This window comes from Clytia hemisphaerica, unplaced genomic scaffold (assembly GCF_902728285.1).
Source record: "Clytia hemisphaerica strain Z4C2 unplaced genomic scaffold, Clytia hemisphaerica genome assembly, whole genome shotgun sequence".
Taxonomy (NCBI): domain Eukaryota; kingdom Metazoa; phylum Cnidaria; class Hydrozoa; order Leptothecata; family Clytiidae; genus Clytia; species Clytia hemisphaerica.
The window spans coordinates 310,229-328,544 of record NW_027104424.1 but is presented as its reverse complement, the minus strand read 5'-3'; the positions used below and the strand labels follow the sequence as shown (position 1 = coordinate 328,544).

The 18,316-nt window shown below is 36.8% G+C and overlaps 1 protein-coding gene across 1 annotated transcript; it reads left to right on the top strand.

Annotated features, from left to right (window-relative positions):
- The first annotated feature begins 5,582 nt into the window (after window positions 1-5,582).
- LOC136820443 (calcineurin B homologous protein 1-like) lies at window positions 5,583-17,997 on the top strand. Its single transcript, XM_067076631.1, has 8 exons — window positions 5,583-5,729; window positions 7,586-7,658; window positions 10,202-10,276; window positions 11,518-11,581; window positions 11,989-12,061; window positions 13,573-13,634; window positions 14,604-14,726; window positions 15,482-17,997. The coding sequence occupies exons 1-8, from the start codon at window positions 5,660-5,662 to the stop codon at window positions 15,533-15,535; spliced, it is 594 nt and encodes a 197-aa protein (XP_066932732.1). The 5' UTR covers window positions 5,583-5,659; the 3' UTR covers window positions 15,536-17,997.
- Window positions 17,998-18,316: the final 319 nt, after the last annotated feature.

The window sequence follows — 18,316 nt, the reverse complement described above, 5'->3', positions numbered from 1 at the left end:
CACAATATAAGTCATTTTTCAATTTCCAGTAGGGTAAGATGTGTTGTGGTAAAGTTTCCTTGTTGGTTGGAAACCCCTCGAGAATTGTACGGTGGAGATCTATGTACTCGGGGTCTTCAGAGGCTTTGCGTGAGATGTCCTCAAGGGAACACGAGTTGCTTTGGTTGAAACGGAGGTGGATAGAAGCCGAGATAGCAGCCTCGATCTTATCAGAGGTGTTTGACGGTGGTGAAAGCGGTATCCGGGACATGAAGTTTGCACCTACGTTTTTCTTGCCCGGGATGTGGATTACTTGGAAGTTATACATTAGAGTCTTTTCTCTGATGTCTAACAGTCTTGGGTTTTTTAGCTCGAACAATTCTCTTTTGTTAAATATTGGTACCAGAGACTCGTGGTCGACGGCGATAATAAGGTTAGGGCATCCCATTACAAACATTCGGCAGGATTGTAAGGCGAACAGTAAAGCGAGTGCTTCGCCTTCGACTGGTGCGTATCCGCTCTCTGCGGGGGATGTGAAGCGAGAACCAGCGTAGCATGTTTTCCAGTGGTTTTCTCCGCACGTTGGCTTAATTGAAGGACACGAACAATGTTTTTGGAGAAGGGTGAAGCCGATACCAGTCTTGCTCCAATCGGTTGTGATGCAGGTTTGTCGGTTTATCTCGAAAGAGCGAACGCCTTCATCGATGCTGTCGAGGATCTTTTGTTTCGATTCTTGAAATACGCGCTCTAACGTCTCATCCCAATAGAATTTTCCATCATGTTTCAAGAGTTCTCTGAACGGAGTCATGACGGGTGCCTGTGCGAAGGCGTAGGAAACTTGGTTTACTAAGCCGAACCATGATCGAACACCGGTGATGTTGGTTGGCGATGGAAAGTTTTTAATGCCTTCTAAGATCTTTTGGTTTGGTTTGTAACCGTGTGGTGTGATAACAAAACCAGCGAATTCAACGGTGTCTTTCGCGAATTGAAATTTCTCGGGGTTAAACACTATCCCGTTGTCGGCACATAGTTTAATGTAGTTCATTGTGTGCCAAAATGCTGTTGCGATGTCAGAGTCCCAAAGGATCGAGTCGTCTACACAACGTTGGACACGGGGAAAGTCATTTGTTATATCGTCAAAGCGTTTCGTATACCCGTCTCCAGATCCATGGAATCCTTGTGGTGCACGGAGGTAGCGGTATCTGCCCCATTCGGTGATGAATGTCGTTGCTTCCTTTGCGTCGTTGGCTAATGGAACGCTGTGGTATCCGTTCCAGGCGTCGAGGGTTGTCTTTTTGGTTTGCGGTGGAACTACGCTTACGATGTTGAAGGGTGATTGGCTGTAATGAGTTTCTCGTTTGGTAGATGCGTTTAAATTTTGCAAATCTACTGTTCGGCGGGGTGTGCCGTCTTTCTTGGGAACGGTAATCATCCGAGAACACCAGTTTGTAGGTGTCCCAGTGGGGATTGGTTCGACTATCCCCAAGTTAACATCTTGATCGAGTTGGCCTTTGACGGATTCTTTCCAGTGATGTGGTACTGGTATCGGTTTATGAACGGAAACGGGATTTTCGTCCTCACGAAATTGGATTTTTAGCGGTTCGCCTGTCATCACTTGTAGCTTTTGATGTTTGCAAGTGTTAAATGCACTACTCGAAAAGTACGTTTTTATCCAAACCTCTAATTGTTCTGTATACTCTGGTGTCGCTGGGAACGGAATCGTGTCAGGTATGGGTGGACATGGTGAACGACGTGAGCATCCGCACTCGGCAACGGAGTCGTCTGGTGAGTCTGTTGCATTCAATTGGCTGGTTACAATCTGCTCCGGGAAAGTAGAGTGTACGATGTTCAAGTTTTTCAGTGCTGTTTTTGATAGAAAAAATCCTTTAACTTTGTCACATAAGTAAACAATTTCTGTGGTGGTCGATGTGCCGACGGTGATGTCAGCAATGATTGCGCCTTTAATACTGATGTCGTTATTATTCACAGCGCGGAGACGATGTCGAGTTTTTATCAAAGCGTTTTTACTGCAATTTAATTGCGAAAGCAGTTCTATTCCCGCTGTACATGTTTGAGCGCCAGTATCAGCGATGGCGCTAACTTTGGTAGGTTGAAGTTTATTCAAAGAAAACGATTTACAAAGTTTCTGATGTGCAGATGGGTTGAGTGAAATAGAGATATTTACTGTTGGCTGTGGGGATGGCTTTTGTTCGATGAATTTATTATTTTCCCATTGTCCGTGAGGTACGCCATCTAGTCATAAGGACTCGGTGATGCTACCTAGGAAGGATGTTTCGGCTTGGTCGGATGTTTCTGGGGCGTCTTGAATGGCGTTCGTCTTACTGCTCATGCAAACACTAGCGAAATGGTTAAGTTTTCCACAGTTATTACATTTTTTGCCTTGTGCTGGGCATTGCTCTCTTCCTTTTGGGTGACGGTTATATCCACATCCTCTGCATTTTCGATCTCCTTCCTGATTGTTTGGCCGATTGTTGCCTTGTGATTTCTGTCTTAAGTCACTACGTTTGTTGCGTTGGTAGTCGGATTTGACGCCACTTACATCTGATTGGGCGGGCAATGATGGCTTGAAGTGCTCCGTGGCTTGGGCGGTTGCTTCGAGTGTGAGGAGGCGGTCTGTCATTTGGGTAAGTGTCTCTATGGAAGTCATTTCACTTAAGATTTTTGTGCGATGGGAGGAGCTCAATAATCCTGCAATGACTTGCGACATAATCATGTTTTCGGAATACGATATTTCACAGTTTTGGTCATCGCAGTCACATTTACGTGAAAAGTTGCAGAGCATCGCTTGAGATTTTAAGCGGGAGATGAAGTGAGTGATCGTTTCGCTGTCACTTTGTCGCATGGAGATGAATTGTTGTCGGTAAACTTCAGGATGAATCGTTTTTACTGCAACTGATTTGATGTGTGATAGCAGTTCTGCTTCGCTGGCTCTATCGAGGGCGTCCGGCCCAACAAAGTTGTAAAGCATTTCATTCACGTTGGAATCGCAGGTGGAGCGTAGTTCATTCCTGATATCCTGTATGTTTTGAAGGTGGGTCATTTGTTTGTATCGTCTCCACGCATCCGTGAAGATAATCCATTTGTTGTCACTGCAATCCGCAGAAATCGTCGGCCGGTCCGGTTTCGAACATCGGTTTCTTTCGTTGGTAGATGGAGGTGCAGGTGCTTGGTTGTTGAGAGCTACGGTAGGGAGGACTTGGGACATGAATTGGGTCCATTGTTCCTGCATGACTTTCTGCTGATTTTGCATTTCTAGCACCATGGCTAAAGCGGCGGTAGTCGCGTCGGTGCCGGCGGGGGTCGGGGCGGGGGTCGGGGCGGCGTCCTCAGGGTTCGACATTGTAATTCAAGGCGGGGTACGGCGATGTAGCGTTTTTGAAGCTGGGAAATCTTTGAAGAGCAAATCGGCGTGTGACCACGATGGCGTAAATCCAAGATGGCGGTGTGACCAAGGAACAACAACAAGCGAGAGTGTTCGAAGTATTCACAAAAACGACGAAAAGTGAATAATTGCGATAACAAAGAGAATTATTGAGTAAACAATGTTCTGTAAAATGATGCAGCAAGTTCAAATATGTTTGGTGTATGTGTAATCGTATAACTTCGAGTAAAATTACAAGTTTTCAGTGGTCTGTGAAAGTTGTTTTGAATGTTTGTATAACTTACACAGTTTGAGTAGTTCACGTTTGAACAAACGAATGATAGATCCGAGACTTGGTTTGTTGAAGAAACAAGCGTCAAGGAATCGAAGGTTGTAGGTAAGATTAAACTGCTCGCAGCGCCATGTATAAGGATGAGTTCAATAACTGGAGACAATGTTGTGACTTGTTGATATGCTAAAATCTTGTATAATAATAAACGCTAGATCGTAACGAGTAGAGTCCTAACATAAGATAAATCGTAACAAGTAGCGTTCCTAAGATATAACGGGTAAATATATATACACAAAATAGTATAATTAGACTTATTTAAGTGTCCATCTGTCCCCTCTTAGAAAGGTTCTAACGTTTATATTGGCACGCGCACAGAAAAGAAAAAGATTATTAGGTGAAGAGAAATTTTTTATTTTGCTTTTCAAAAAAGTGGAGGGGCCATGGCCCCCCGGCCCCCCCGGTGGCGCGGACCCTGTAATTTCTTTATAAGATACTTTGATGGCTTAATAATCTTTTTGTAAACTTACATCCACTGCATACAATTCAATATGGCTGATGGAAAGGTAAAAAAGTGTCAACAAAGTGTCGTAAATGATCTTTGAATAAAAGAGGAACTTAAATATTTTTATTTTGAAGGATTGGTGCAAAAAAGTGAAACATGGAAGAGTTTCATTTTTAAATTTCAGGTTTTAAATTAATTTGCTTTTTGCAAAAAACTCTTGTGACTATAGGTAAGCTAAGATGTTGGCTTGAAATCAAAACTGAAACCATTAAAAACAAAAAAAACTGAAGCACAAAAACAATGAAACATTAATGCATAGTTATCAATAGTCAGGACTTTAAGGGAGGCTGGAATGCCCATTGATTGATTCCTTATTCATCGATTGACTATTTAAATGATTGATTGATTACAATCAATAGCTAAAATTGTTAAAAAAAACCAATCGATAAAAGAATCAATCGATGAAAAAAAACAATCGATTCTCAAGATTTTAAAATGGGCTCGATTACTATTTTATTAATAATAGTCGCGCGGCTGAGGTCGAAAAACGTTTCATTTCGTGATACATCTTTTAGATTCCAAAAAAAACAACGGAAACTCGCGAATTAGTATGTGTAGATTACAAAATCAAAAAGTTTCCACGATATTATCGTGCAAGTAACGAGTAATTGGCGATTTTTTGCGTTTCCAGGCACAATTGCAAGGCCTGGAAATTCATGATTTTTGGGGGGGTCTTCAAATTAAAAAAAGACTTATATCACATGATAGAGCTCTTCAAACTGAGCAAAAAAGTGTATTACACCAAAGTCCCAACTTCTCTAGATCAAAAGTTATGGGCCTATTTGTGGTGAAAAACTGATGGAAAACAGGGAATTTCCCCACAATCTGCATTAATTTATGCAAAATTAAACACCTTTTTGACCACAAATAGGCCCATAACTTTTGATCTAGAGAAGTTGGGACTTTGGTGTAATACACTTTTTTGCTCAGTTTGAAGAGCTCTATCGTGTGATATAGGTCTTTTTTTAATTTGAAGACCCCCTAAAAATCATGAATTTCCAGGCCTTGCAATTTTGCCTGGAAACGCAAAAAATCGCCATTTACTCGTTATTTGCACGATAATATAGTGGAAACTTTTTGATTTTGGAATCTACATATACTAATTCGAGAGTTTCCATCGAAAAAAGTGGAATCTAAGAGGTGTATCACGAAAATCATTTTCTAGCCACTTTTTTCGACCTCAGCCGCGCGACTATAATAAAACAAACCTCCAAGCCTATTTTAAATGATATTACCATGTAGCTTGTTTTTAGTTCTTATTACTCAACTTTTACCTTGGTTTATGTTAGCTCACACTGTCCAATATTCTCAGCTTTGTCCTTTAAATTGGAGATTTCTGTTTAACATGTAAGTCCATTGAGATCAGTTTCATTTCAATCTTATTTTAGAGTAAAAAAAGTCAAGTTAAAATAACTATAAGAGTGCGTTAACAGTTTGAGACAATATGGGGTCAGTTTGTGCGACAATTCAACTTCAGGATGAAGATATTGCACAGATTCAAAATATAACTGGTTGTAAGTATTACATTTTTATTTATACTCTATATCAGTGAAATTTTCTTATTAGCACCAATTTCGTCTTAACAAACTGTATAAAAACATAAGGCTTCGATGGCTAAAATGTTAAAAACAAATTAAGAACATTTTTAGGCTATGCGGACTCTAGAACACCGAATTTCATAAGAAAATGGACTAAAATGCTCAAAAAACAGTAAAAATAAGAACATAAAATTCAAAAAGTTAAGAACATCCCAAGGCTTTAAAAATTTTGGATGTTTTTATAAAAAAAAACGTGTATACCAATGTTTTTTTGTTTTTTCCAATACTTATTGACTTATTCAATGCCAGGCTGAGGTTAGACAGGAACCCGTCTGCGTATTTTTTTAAAATCTGATGAATACTTGACGGGTCAGAGCTGTGAGTCCGATTTTGGCCTCAAAAAAATTACAGTGGGAAATTCGAATTTAGCGCTGTCCTCACTTACTAAAATAAAAACCAAATTTCGGAGCTTGCACTTTCTTTAAGAAAGTGTGACCAGTGAAACAATAACAGAATTTGATTGGCTGTGTTTTCAACCGTTATTATGATATGGGAAATTCAAACTGTCAGCCCATACCATGCTATATATTTCGCCATCAGTATATAGAATAAGAAATCATAGCATGGATCTCCAGGCTAGGCTGAGGTTGTTCTTGATCAATGCTTTTGTTACGAGTTCTGATTACCTAATGATTGTGTATTATTAGAATCTATACTCATGGAAATATTTACAGTATTCTTACAACAAATTCATGCTCGTGTAAAGATTTTCACGTTATTTTTTTTTATAAGAACATGAAATAAAATTTTGAAGTCTTTGGATGTTCTTAACTTTTTAAAGGGACATAACAGTATTTGCGAAATTTGTAAACAAACTGTATGCAGCGGATACAAAATCAAAACAAATGTCACATGTCAAAACAAAAAATCAAACCAAATATGGCTAATTTTGATTGTTCAATTGGTTTACAAGTTTGTTTTGGACACCTGATTTTAATTGTTCTTTTTAATGACACGTGGCTCGCGCAATTTTGACATTTTACTACTTGTAAGCCTAAAAATGTTCTTATTTTGACCATTTTGTGAGGATTTTTGGCTATTTTCCTAAGAAAAAGTACTTTTTTAAAGTTCTAAGCCTTAAGATGTTCTTAACTTGTTCTTAACATTTTGGCCATCGAAGCCTTATGTGCTTATATAGTTTGTTCTTATATAAAAAACGTGTATGATTCTAACATTCTTTTATTAATAAAATGATAAATGATTTAGAAACTAATTCAATCATCGAAAAGACATTCATTTTTGTTTTATAAAAAATACTTTTATTTGATTAATAGAATATGTCAACTTTAGCATCCGATGGATAAAATTATCTGAATCTCCCTATCTTTCCCAAGATCTTGAAAATGAAAGACCAATTAGCTTACTTGCTTACTGTACACAGCTGTTCTTCACAATCGATTATCATGTCATTTATACAATAATTGACAAATAAAATACACGCTTTTTTTATAAGAATGGTGTTTTTTCATTTCATCATGGATATTCTTAACTTTTTGGCGAAAATCATCCAAAAATATTCTCACGGTATTCTTAGGCTGAGATCGAACTTGGCAATCTACAGGTTAAAATGCATTAAAAATGGCATTCTAAGGTTCAGTTGCAAAATTCCATGAAGGTGATATTCTTACCATATTCTTAATTTTTTGGTCATTTTCATCATGGACATTCTTATAAAGTGTATTCTTATAAAAAAAAAAGCGTGTAACTGAATCAAGTTACTTTTGGGCACTTTAATCTTTTACTGTACTTTATTTTTTCTACTTTTGTTATAGTCTCACCGAATCAAATTAAAAGACTCTATCACAGATTCTCCAACTTGGATAAGTCAAATAAAGGTCGATTAAGGTATTTCTATATCTAGTAATTGTATTAGTTTTTTTTTAAATCGGTTTTATTCATGTCTAATTCAAATTGGGTGTGTAAGCATTTCCAGGGAAAATTGTTTTTATATCGCCGTAAGCCTTAAATTTGAGATTGACACTTTTTGCATAGTGAGATATACATTAAACATAGGTCAGTCTAAAAGATTTATGCTCAGACAAACAGAGAAATTCTTAGTTTTCTCAGACAATAATTTTGAGATTGGACCTTTTAATTTGTCAACGACGATACACTGCATCTATATACTAAAAGTCTAATTCGTATTGAGCTGTGGGGGGGCCATTATGGATTTTTTTCCAAGTTTCTTTTTAAATCGAGCTCCGAGCGGGAAAACAGTAGAGTTTTTTTTTTTGAGGCGGAGTACGTTTCTTTTGAGACACGTCATCGGAAAACATGCCTACGGTTCCTTGCCGATCGGGAAACGTCGCCCGGTTCGGAAGCGTATTTTTGATCGGACCATACTGCTTTCTAACAGTCAAAATAAAGATGGCGGCAAAAAAACAACTGGTTGCTACTGCTCATTTGCTCTTTTTCTTTGGGTTTTATGCTTTAATGAGTTGAATTGGATCATGATTTTTGTGTGATTGTTACAAGAAATGGACGATGATGAAGTTTATTGTTTATCTTTCCTGGATTTGATGCTTCGTTTGGTTTGGCATGTGAGATGCAATCTCTTCTCTTCTATTCTTGAAAAACAGGACATTTTATCAACTTTGATCATGCTAGGTATATTTGAAAAATTAAACCGCCTCACTTTGTAGACCGACCGACCGCCTCACTTTGTAGACCGACCGACCGCCTCACTTTGTAGACCGACCGACCGCCTCACTTTGTAGACCGACCGACCGCCTCACTTTGTAGACCGACCGACTCACTTTTTAGACCGACCGACTCACTTTTTAGACCGACCGACTCACTTTTTAGACCGACCGACTCACTTTTTAGACCGGCCGACTCACTTATAAGACCGGCCGACTCACTTATAAGACCGGCCGACTCACTTTTTAGACCGGCCGACTCACTTATTAGACCGACCGACTCACTTATTAGACCGACCGACTCACTTTTTAAACCAACCGACTCACTTTTTAAACCGACCGACTCACTTTTTAAACCGACCGACTCACTTTATAGACCGACCGACTCACTTTATAGACCAACCGACTCACTTTTTAAACCGACTGACTCACTTTTTAGGATCTAAACGTCCAAATTCACAACCAAAAGGTTTTTCACGTTTAAAATGCACGTTTAGATTTAATATTCAAAGATAATCGACCGACATGATACAATATATCATTATCGGTCGACATTTTCTTCCACATGCGTTTAAAACGTGGAAAAAACTTTTGGCTGTGAATTTGGACATTTTCTTCCCGCTGTGCGTGTAAAACGTGGAAATTTTTGCTGTGAATTTGGACACTTTCTTCCACTTGCGTTTAAAACGTGGAAATTTTTGCTTTGAATTTGGACATTTTCTTCCACGTGCGTTTAAAATGTGGAAATTTTTGCTGTGAATTTGGACACGTCCCTTGCCATCCAAAGGGCTTTTGATGTGTTCAACAACACTCTACTCGGCGGGTGCGACGCCGGGTGACGGCTAGTCTGTTCTAAACTACTACCCAGCTTTGAAAGTTTTAAAAAGTTTTGAAAATGAAGAAGAACCTTAAAAACTTGCTTTCAAAAATACTACCTTAAAGGAAGAAATTTTGGCGGATTTCGCCACAAAATCCGCCAAAATCCGCCAAATTAAGTTCCCGCCAAAATTTATTTTTTCCTCCATCCGCCAAACTAAATTCCCGCCAAATCTAATTTATTTCACGCATTCCCCAACTTTGAGCTATTTCAAGCCTTAAAACAGCTTTTTTTGCTTATTTAATAACGCTTTTGGCCAAAAAATATCCTGCAACCGCCAAATTAAATTCCCGTCAAATTTACTTTATCCAGCTATCCGCCAAATTAAATTCCCTCTGAAAAAACTTTTTTGGCCATTCGCCAAATTAAATTCCCGCCAAAATTTCTTCCTTTAAGGTATCATGTTGTTATTATGTTTCCAACAAGCACGTAAAAGTGTTGTTTCTAAGTATTAAGTTTACTACCGCAGTCAAGTAGTAGTATGCGGCCGCTGTCGGAGATGGCCCGAAAGCTCCTCTTTCGATAGCTATCTACCTGAATGTAGGGGATGGCGCCACTCTTTCTCCCTGGATTGCTCCATTTACCCTTGATCCTTTCTCTTAATTGCTGAGCATCAAGCAGAGAGGCATCAAGTACCATTTTGGAAATCTTTGGTATGACCCGGCCGGGGATCGAACTCACAACCTTGCGCACCGTAGCTGGATGCTCTACCTTTATGCTACGGTCGCATAAACATTATAATAGACAGGGCGAAAGTTGAGCCGTCTAAACTACTACGCCAGGGATTAAACCGTGACCTTGTGTGCCGTAGCTTGATGCTCTACGCTCATTTATGTGTACTATTTTAATCAATAATTATGTTTTTATTATAGTGAAGAAGATCTACTACGGATACCTGAGCTTGCAATCAACCCCCTTGGTGAAAGAATTGTCCACTCCTTCTTCTGGTATTGAAATGTTTTTTTTTTGTTGTGGTTCTCTACTAAAATATAAAGAAACTCATTATACTTTAATCTGATAAATTTTTGCGACTTTTAATTTTGCGTTTTCGTCGTGTAAATTTTTTGCCATTTTTACGAAAATACAACTTGTGAAATCGAAATCTCATGAAAATCAACCTGATTAAAGTAGCAGGAGGAAGATACTTTCCAGCCGGCACACAACGTTGTTTCAACGTTCATTTAACGTTATAATATGGACGTTATGAACATTAGATGAACGTTGAAACAACGTTATGTACCAGCCGGGTTAGTACAATCCTAATTTAGCTACACTAAAGGTGTATGATTAAAGCTAATGGTTGTTTACGTTGTTAAAATTACTCTAAACCCGTAAGGAAACACCCCTTAGAACCTGTTTAAAGTATAGGGAAACCTGATGATCAAATATTTTGAGATCTTTCGCCTGTACATTCGTTCCATAGATAGTTTTGAGCGAAACCTCTATTCTAAATCTCTTTATCCAAAGTCGAAATGTGACATTATTCATTCGATTGTTTTCTTGCTTTTCAAAACCATGTAATTTGAATAATGTCTTGCCTTTTGAAAAGAATTAGACAAAGTGATTTGGAAAATTCGCCCCAGAACCATTCAGGTAATCATAGCGTCAGCCCCCCTGCTGGTTGGGGGGGGGTTACACCCTAAATTTTTCCCAAAAAAGGAGAGTGCTGGAAGCACACCACTTTTTTGGGGGGACCTATGTACTTGGGGGGAGCTAAATTCTCATCACTTAACGTGGGGCTTTTTGGGGGGCTTTATCTTAAACTTAGAACTGAACGCAATTTACATTGCAAAATCCTTTTTTACTGGATCAATTTTTTGAAAGTGTCTAGGGTCAAAAGTCTTGGGGGCTAGCAAAAAATTCATAAATCTTTTGCGGAATCATATTTGCTCGAAATGAGCAAAGATGAATGAGAATATTTTGAATCGAAACAGTCTCCTGTCTCTACCGCTCTCTGCTGACTTTAATCAGGCAAAAAAACATTTACTTAAGACAAAAGGGCCTTCATTCGATTCGAATTTTTATTTTGAAAGTAAATTACAGTAAAATAAATAGAATCACAAATTGCTCAAAGAAATTCGAAAAAACTCGAGCGAAATATTAAGAAATAAAGTAAAATATAGATTCTTCTTCACCACAATTTAAGTCCTGTCCTGTGAAAAAAGCAATTCCAATTTTTTTTTTTCAGTCACGAGAACGAACCCGGAGTAGAGGAACCTGAAGAAGGGATTAATTTCACTCAATTCGTCAAGGTAAAGTTTTCAGTTAAATAGCTTTTAGATCAGTTTGAATAAGTGAGGTAAATCAATTTCGTCATGGTAAAGTTTTCAGTTAAAAAGCTTTTAGATAAGTTTGAATAAGTGAGGCAACTCAATTCTTCAAAGTTAAGTTTTTAGTTAAAATGCTTTTAGATCAGTTTGAATAAGAGAGACAAGTCAATTCGTTAAGGTAAAGTTTTCAGTTAAAAAAAGCTTTTAGATAAGTTTGAATAAGAGATAGATAGGTGAATCAAGTTCACTTAATTCGTCAAGGTAAAGTTTTCAGTCAAATGGCACTTATATCGATTTGGATAAGAAAGACAAATCAAAATCGTCAAGGCAAAGTCTCAAGTCAAATATCATTTGAATCAGTTTAGATAAGAGAGTTATTTTTTCTTTAGGTATTGGCACGTTTCCGGAGAGCAGAAAACGGAAAACCTCAACCATTGAATTCCAATGACCACAAATTAGAATGTAAGTACAAAAAAACAAACCCTAAGATCAAATTCACATAAAATGAATCGATATTTTAAAAATAAAATCTTAAAAACTATCGGTCTTTTTACGTGTAAGTGTGGTGTCGCTCTAAATTTAAAGCCTGGTAGACGATAGCCTATACTAGACGTCACAGCTTTTTCTCTACACAGTAACGTCTATTCCACTTTGCAATTTTTCGAATGTTTTGAGCCCAGGTTTTCGGGCTCCAAAAATTCGATTTTTTGACGACACTTTAAACTTTCAAAGCTCTTGCAGTAGCGAAAATATCGAACTTGCGTCAAAGCACTTGAAGAAAGGCTTCTATTTTTCAAAAATAGTCAAAGTGGAACTCACTAAGAAACGCAATGAAAAAATCCCGGTTTTTGGTGAGGTGCTCGCTAGGTAGACGAGCTTTGACGTCAAAATCTCATGGCCTCGAAAAATAGATGCCCCTGCATTGTGACCGCAGTTTTTGACAAAGACCAAGCTCACATCATTAGTCAATAGAATAAAGAAGAAATTCAATCGACATTGCTCAAATGCTACGGTTCTGTTGCGCTCCTAAACGAGATGAAGCCATTCAATTGGTTAGAATTGACGAAAGAATTGAATTTATCCAATAGAATGGCTTCATTTCGTTTCGGAGCTAAACGATACTGTAGCGTGTGAACATAGTTAAGATGTCCCTCGACAAAGTGAAAGGCGTGAATGCGTCAAAGTATTTTATTTTAATTCAGATGTATTGATGTTTTTTTTATCTTCAGTATGCTTTTTGTAGAGCTTCCTAAAAATTCCCTTGTCTAAATGAAGATATTCAATGTCTGCATGAACATATAAACGACTGGACATCTATCTTTTATTGTCTCTTTGAAGCGAGCTTCGTTGCCGCCTGTATTTCAAAATTGCTATAAAAAATCCGATAATATTCCGTCGTAATTTTATTTCTTTGAATTGTTTAGGTAAAATGATTGATAGAGCTTGAACATTACTCCTAATGCACAAAAAAATTATTTTCAAATTTGTTCAAGAGTTTGCAATATATTTTATCAACATTTTCAACTCTGAAATGCAGAATTTCAACTGCGTGTATACTTTTGTCACTCCAATAATTTTTTTTATGACTTGAAAAAAATAGCTTGCCAAAGTTGAGAGCCTGTGTCATAAGAATATCGAAATTAGAATGTGACACTCTCTAAAATTATTAGACACTTTTAAGTCAAAATTTGGAAATATTAGTCGGAGTTTTGACAAGCTGACGATGATTTTGCTTCTGTTATCTTTGTTATGATATAGATAAAAGACTTGAGAAAAGTAGAACAACAGATACTTTTGTCGAAATTTTGACGTTGTTAGCAAGGTATTCCCAAGAGGTATACCATCAGAATTTATTGTTTCATTTGATGATTTTAACGAGGCGGCAGCGAAGCTAGCAGTGTTATCTTCAAAAATACAAAGGAGATGGATGTCCAGTCGTTTATATGTTCATGATGTCTGTGTTTATTTTCCAGATGCGTTTAAAATGTATGATATGGATGGAACACACAAAATTTCCAAAGAAAACATTTGCGAGGTATACAAAAAGGTTTCTTGAATCTCATTATTGATAAATCAAAAGGGCTAAGTCAAAATTTGGGTGTCTCAGAAGACTGAAGGGTTCCTCCGGCTAATGTTTATATTGCTGTTACTCTTTCGTGTCCATTGTACCCTCCTTATTATGTCGCTAAAGCTGGGTGTCCACTGAAAAAAAAATAAGTTCGTCGCAAATACCTATCGCAAAAAATTAATCCAGACATATGTCTGGAATTAAAAATCTATTGTTCTTTTTTACGACGAAGTTAAAAAGTAATAAACGATGTAGAATGAAAACGTTTTCATTTTTCATCGCTTTTTTTTCGGTCTATCGCAAATAAAACAATAGGTTTTGAATTCCAGACATCTGTCTGGATTTATTTTTTGCGACAAACAAATTCGCGATGAGCTTATTTTTTCCAGTGGATGCCCAGCTTGAATGTTTGCAAGACACTAAATTTGAATTTGGCCCTTTTCACTTGCTCTTATATCATCTTATTTGAATCATACACATACTTTTAAAATGGTAGAAGTCAAGAAGAGAAGAAAACTGGTTTGGTTTTCGGAAGTTTGGTCCGCACATGTCCGTTATATTGTGTATGGTTTCAGAAGCCATTTCGCTAGATAATATGGCCTAGAAATCATCTACGATCTGTACCGAACAAGTCGGATACATTAGTTCTCTAGTGCAGGTTTTTCGTTTGGTGGGAATCTCTTGAGCGCCTGTATCTATGTTGTTAGTTAGTATCTTACTAGCCGTCGGCCGGCGTCACACCCGCGGAGTAAAGTGTTGCTTCCGCACGATCAAGCCCTTTGGGTGGTTGGGAGGGTAAAAAGATTTGATTTTAAGTCAAAAAGAATGAAACTTTATCTCTTAAAATCGATCAAAACTCGAAAAACGGCAAAAAAATTTAATATAATGTTCCGTAAAGTTTGCTACCCAGTTAGTTTTTTTAAATCTTCTCTGCAGATTTTAACATTGATGGTGGGATCAAATAAATCGAGCGAACAACTGGCGGCCATCGCTGATCGTACCATACAAGAAGCTGATGAAGATAAAGATGGCTTTATCAATTTCGATGAATTCAAAAAGGTTTGTCGGGTTAATCATCGCGAGAGTAAATTTCCCGGTTCCTGAATTTTTAACATAATGCGCTAAATGAAAACTCGCGAAATCTTTGAATTCAGATTTTCAGTGTGACGTATAAGCCATATATAACTTTTGGTTTGTGTAGTTTAATCCATGCAAAATTTTTAAAATACTGATTCGTTAAAATGACATGGGAATGAGGATACCTTATCGGCCATAACTTAAAATTAGGGCCGACTAAAAATTAGGGCCGACTAAAAATTTAGAAATGGCCAAAACTTATAAATTGTGATTAAAATTAGGGCCGACTAATAATTAAGGCCGACTAAAATTAGGGCCGACTATTAATTAAGGCCGATTAAAATTAAGGCCGACTAAGTTTTGGCCGCCGATAAGGTATAAGATTTTAAGGGTTTAAACGAATCCCCGGTCATAAGAATTTTGACCCCCCCCCCTCCCCTCAGACAAAAAATTTCGACCTTCAGGAAACAAGCTCGAAACCGCACGGGAAACATAGATTTGTTCCAGTTAAGGAAATTTCGTGTTAAAGATGCTCCACTTTATATACGAGTAAAACATTTTAAAAGTTTTCTTTCAATAATTCAGTAATTCAGTAGCTTAAGGTTTCGTTATATACAAGAGAAATGAGTAATGAGTAAAACATAAAACATAAAATATTTCGGCCTCTTATACAGCTGTCTTTTTTCAAGTTTCCTCTGTATAACGGTTCAACACTTCTATCTTTCCCTTTCTTTCAGGTAATGGCGAAGACTGATTTTCAACAGAAGATGAGTATCCGATTTTTGGCTTGAAAAAGTTTCAATATTACCTTCATGGTTAATGATTGTTGGTGAAGAACCTCCTTCCTGCGTATTATCATCTTTTTATATTCTTACTGATAGTGCCAGATAATATTCCATCATAGTCAATATAAAAAAACCCGGTCTGGAAGACTTTTGTTTCTTTCTTTTGTTAACAGTTAGAGCTTGCGTTCGCAAATCGACTTGTTTTGCATACATTTTGATCATGTGATTAGAAATTAGACCAATTAGAGAATTTGGTAACGTGATCAAAAAGTATGCAAATCTCAACTTGCCTTTTGTTTATAACAAAGGAAAATTTGACAACAAAGCTAAAACAATACCTTGCCAGACCAGAGTTTTTTTATAAAGACTATGATTCCATGGTGTTCATCAGTAACGTAAATAAAGCCTGGAATACACGGGGACGAGGTTGGTTAGTGAAACATTCTGAAAGTATTTTTTAACAAAAGGGAAGTGTGATAGTGTGATTCATTTATTTAGACGATTTTATGACAGTGAAAGCCCTCAGGTATTGGTTATAGTTATAAACACGTTTTTCATAAGAGCAATATAAGAACATAAGGCTTTAATGGCCAGAATGTTAAGAATAAGTTAAGAATACTTTAAGGCTTTTTGTACTCGAAAACATCCGATTTTTTAGGAAATACACTTTTTCGACCGTAGTGGCGCGGTCAGGCGCCTGCCACTTTACTACTTAGTTTACCACTCTAAACTCGACCCAATCCTTTTTCTACACTTTTTTCTACTGTCTCTAGGTGCGAAAAAAGACTGGGACGGTTTAAGGGTGGTAAAACGGACAAAAAAATGACCGTGCGGCAATTGGCGGCTACGGTCGAAAAAGTGTATTGCAAATACGAACGTTAAGAACGTTCAAAGGCTTTGTTATTATGAAAAAGCGTGCAATGAGAGTCCTGAAACATTGGTAATACAGGGTGTCCGGAAAAAAGTATCGAGCCATACCATTTCTATAGAAAGAAAGTTCTTGTGTGTGTTTCACTAAATTTGTAATGTTTATCAAAGTTTCTCTGTGTGATATGAATTGTCATGAGATATCTTTTATTAATAAATTTTACAAAAAACAATTCTCAATAACTTTAACTTCGTCAAAATTGTAAAGAAAGTTAATTCTTTTTAATCATAATGACTTTTGTAAAAAAATTATTGTGTTGGTGTATATTTTCTTACATTTTGTTAAACACACGCAACAACCTTCTACTCCGAATCATGTTCGAACTCGATATTTTTTTCCGGACACCCTGTAGTTACATTTCGCATGCATGTGTGTCTGAAATTAGTATTTTGATCTGAGTATGAATTTTATAATAAAACTTTTCTGATGACCGTATCTATACAACAGCAATCAAACGATAGTATCGTTGAAAATAATGGCAAGTTTGTAGAAATCTAGAAGTCATAGTAGGATTTGTTACAAAAATCTTTTTCGCCTAAGAAAGTTTATTATTAAATTTTTATTTAAATTTAAAGGAAGTTATTATTTTATATATCTTTTTGTTTTGTATAGCTGAAATTGTATCTAAAATATTTCAATTTGAAGATAGTATCCTGATTTTCTTGTATTGAATTTAGATATTAAGGCCTATTCCACGTGCTTTTAGACCATGCTCGCACGGAACGGTTCCTTTTCGCTCCGAAACGAAATGAAGCCATTCAATTGGTTATAAGTGACGTAAAATTTGAATGTAACAAATAGAATGGCTTCATTTCGTTTCAGAAAGAAACGAAATCGTAGTGTGTGAACGTGGTTTTAGAATACAAGAATAAAAGAGTTTATAAAGTGCATCGTTTACATAGGATTTAAGCACTTTCTTTGTCAAACTCCTAACCGTAAATCGCTATTTTCAGAATAGTTAAAATAAAAAATTGACCAATTTTAAGGACTGGGGAATGAGTTTGAGGTGGTACTGGAAATGTCTTTTTACTTTAATGGGATTAATTTTCACGGGGATTAAATTTTGCGGGTTTTGCAGATTTCGTGGATTTCGCGAAATTAAGTCGGACATTTGGAAAGGCCTTATCCACAAAATATTTTCAAACAAAACTCAAAAAATGTCAAATATAAACTACTTTTAAAATGTTTACTGGCGACAAAGAAGCGCTAATAATGAATAATGCTTGAACAAACAACATGCGTGATTTGGCAGTAAAAGTTATAAAATCGTGAAAATATGCGAAATTTAATCCCCGCGAAAATTTATCCCATTAAAGTAAAAAGATTTTTGATGAACATCAAGACAAATAAAGTGTTACGGTACAAGAAAATTGGGGCTAAATGATAATTTTTTATATATTACTTAACTTGAGTTTGGTTATTTCATTATTGTATTTGTAATTTTATCCTAATTATATAAAAGTGCACCCATTTAATTATTTCAATTTGCATCTCTACACCTGGTATTATCTTACGGAAATATAGGTTTTGAAACACGTTACTTTAAATCAAATCAAATTAATTTTGCGTATTTGTTAATACACCTTTCCGACCGTAGCCGCCAATTACCGCGCGGGCATTTTTTGTCCGCCTTATCCCACTAAAACTGTCCCAGTCCTTTTTCGCACCTATACACAATAGAAAAATGTGTAAAAAAGGGATTGGATCGAGTTTAGGGGGATAATTGAATAATTAAGTGGCACACGCCTGACCGCGCGGCTACGGTCGAAAAGGTGTATTTAAAGCTTTTGCTTTTACATAAGAAGAGTGATATCGTTTGCTTACTCATCAATTTTATTTCGCAAGCTTTTTCACATTGG

Coding starts and splice junctions, on each gene's coding strand:
- LOC136820443 (XM_067076631.1), top strand. CDS start 5,660: ATGGGGTCAGTTTGTGCGACAATTCAACTTCAGGATGAAGATATTGCA. Junction 10,277..11,517: donor ATTGTCCACTCCTTCTTCTG/GTATTGAAATGT, acceptor TTTTTTTTTCAG/TCACGAGAACGAACCCGGAG. Junction 13,635..14,603: donor CCAAAGAAAACATTTGCGAG/GTATACAAAAAG, acceptor TCTTCTCTGCAG/ATTTTAACATTGATGGTGGG.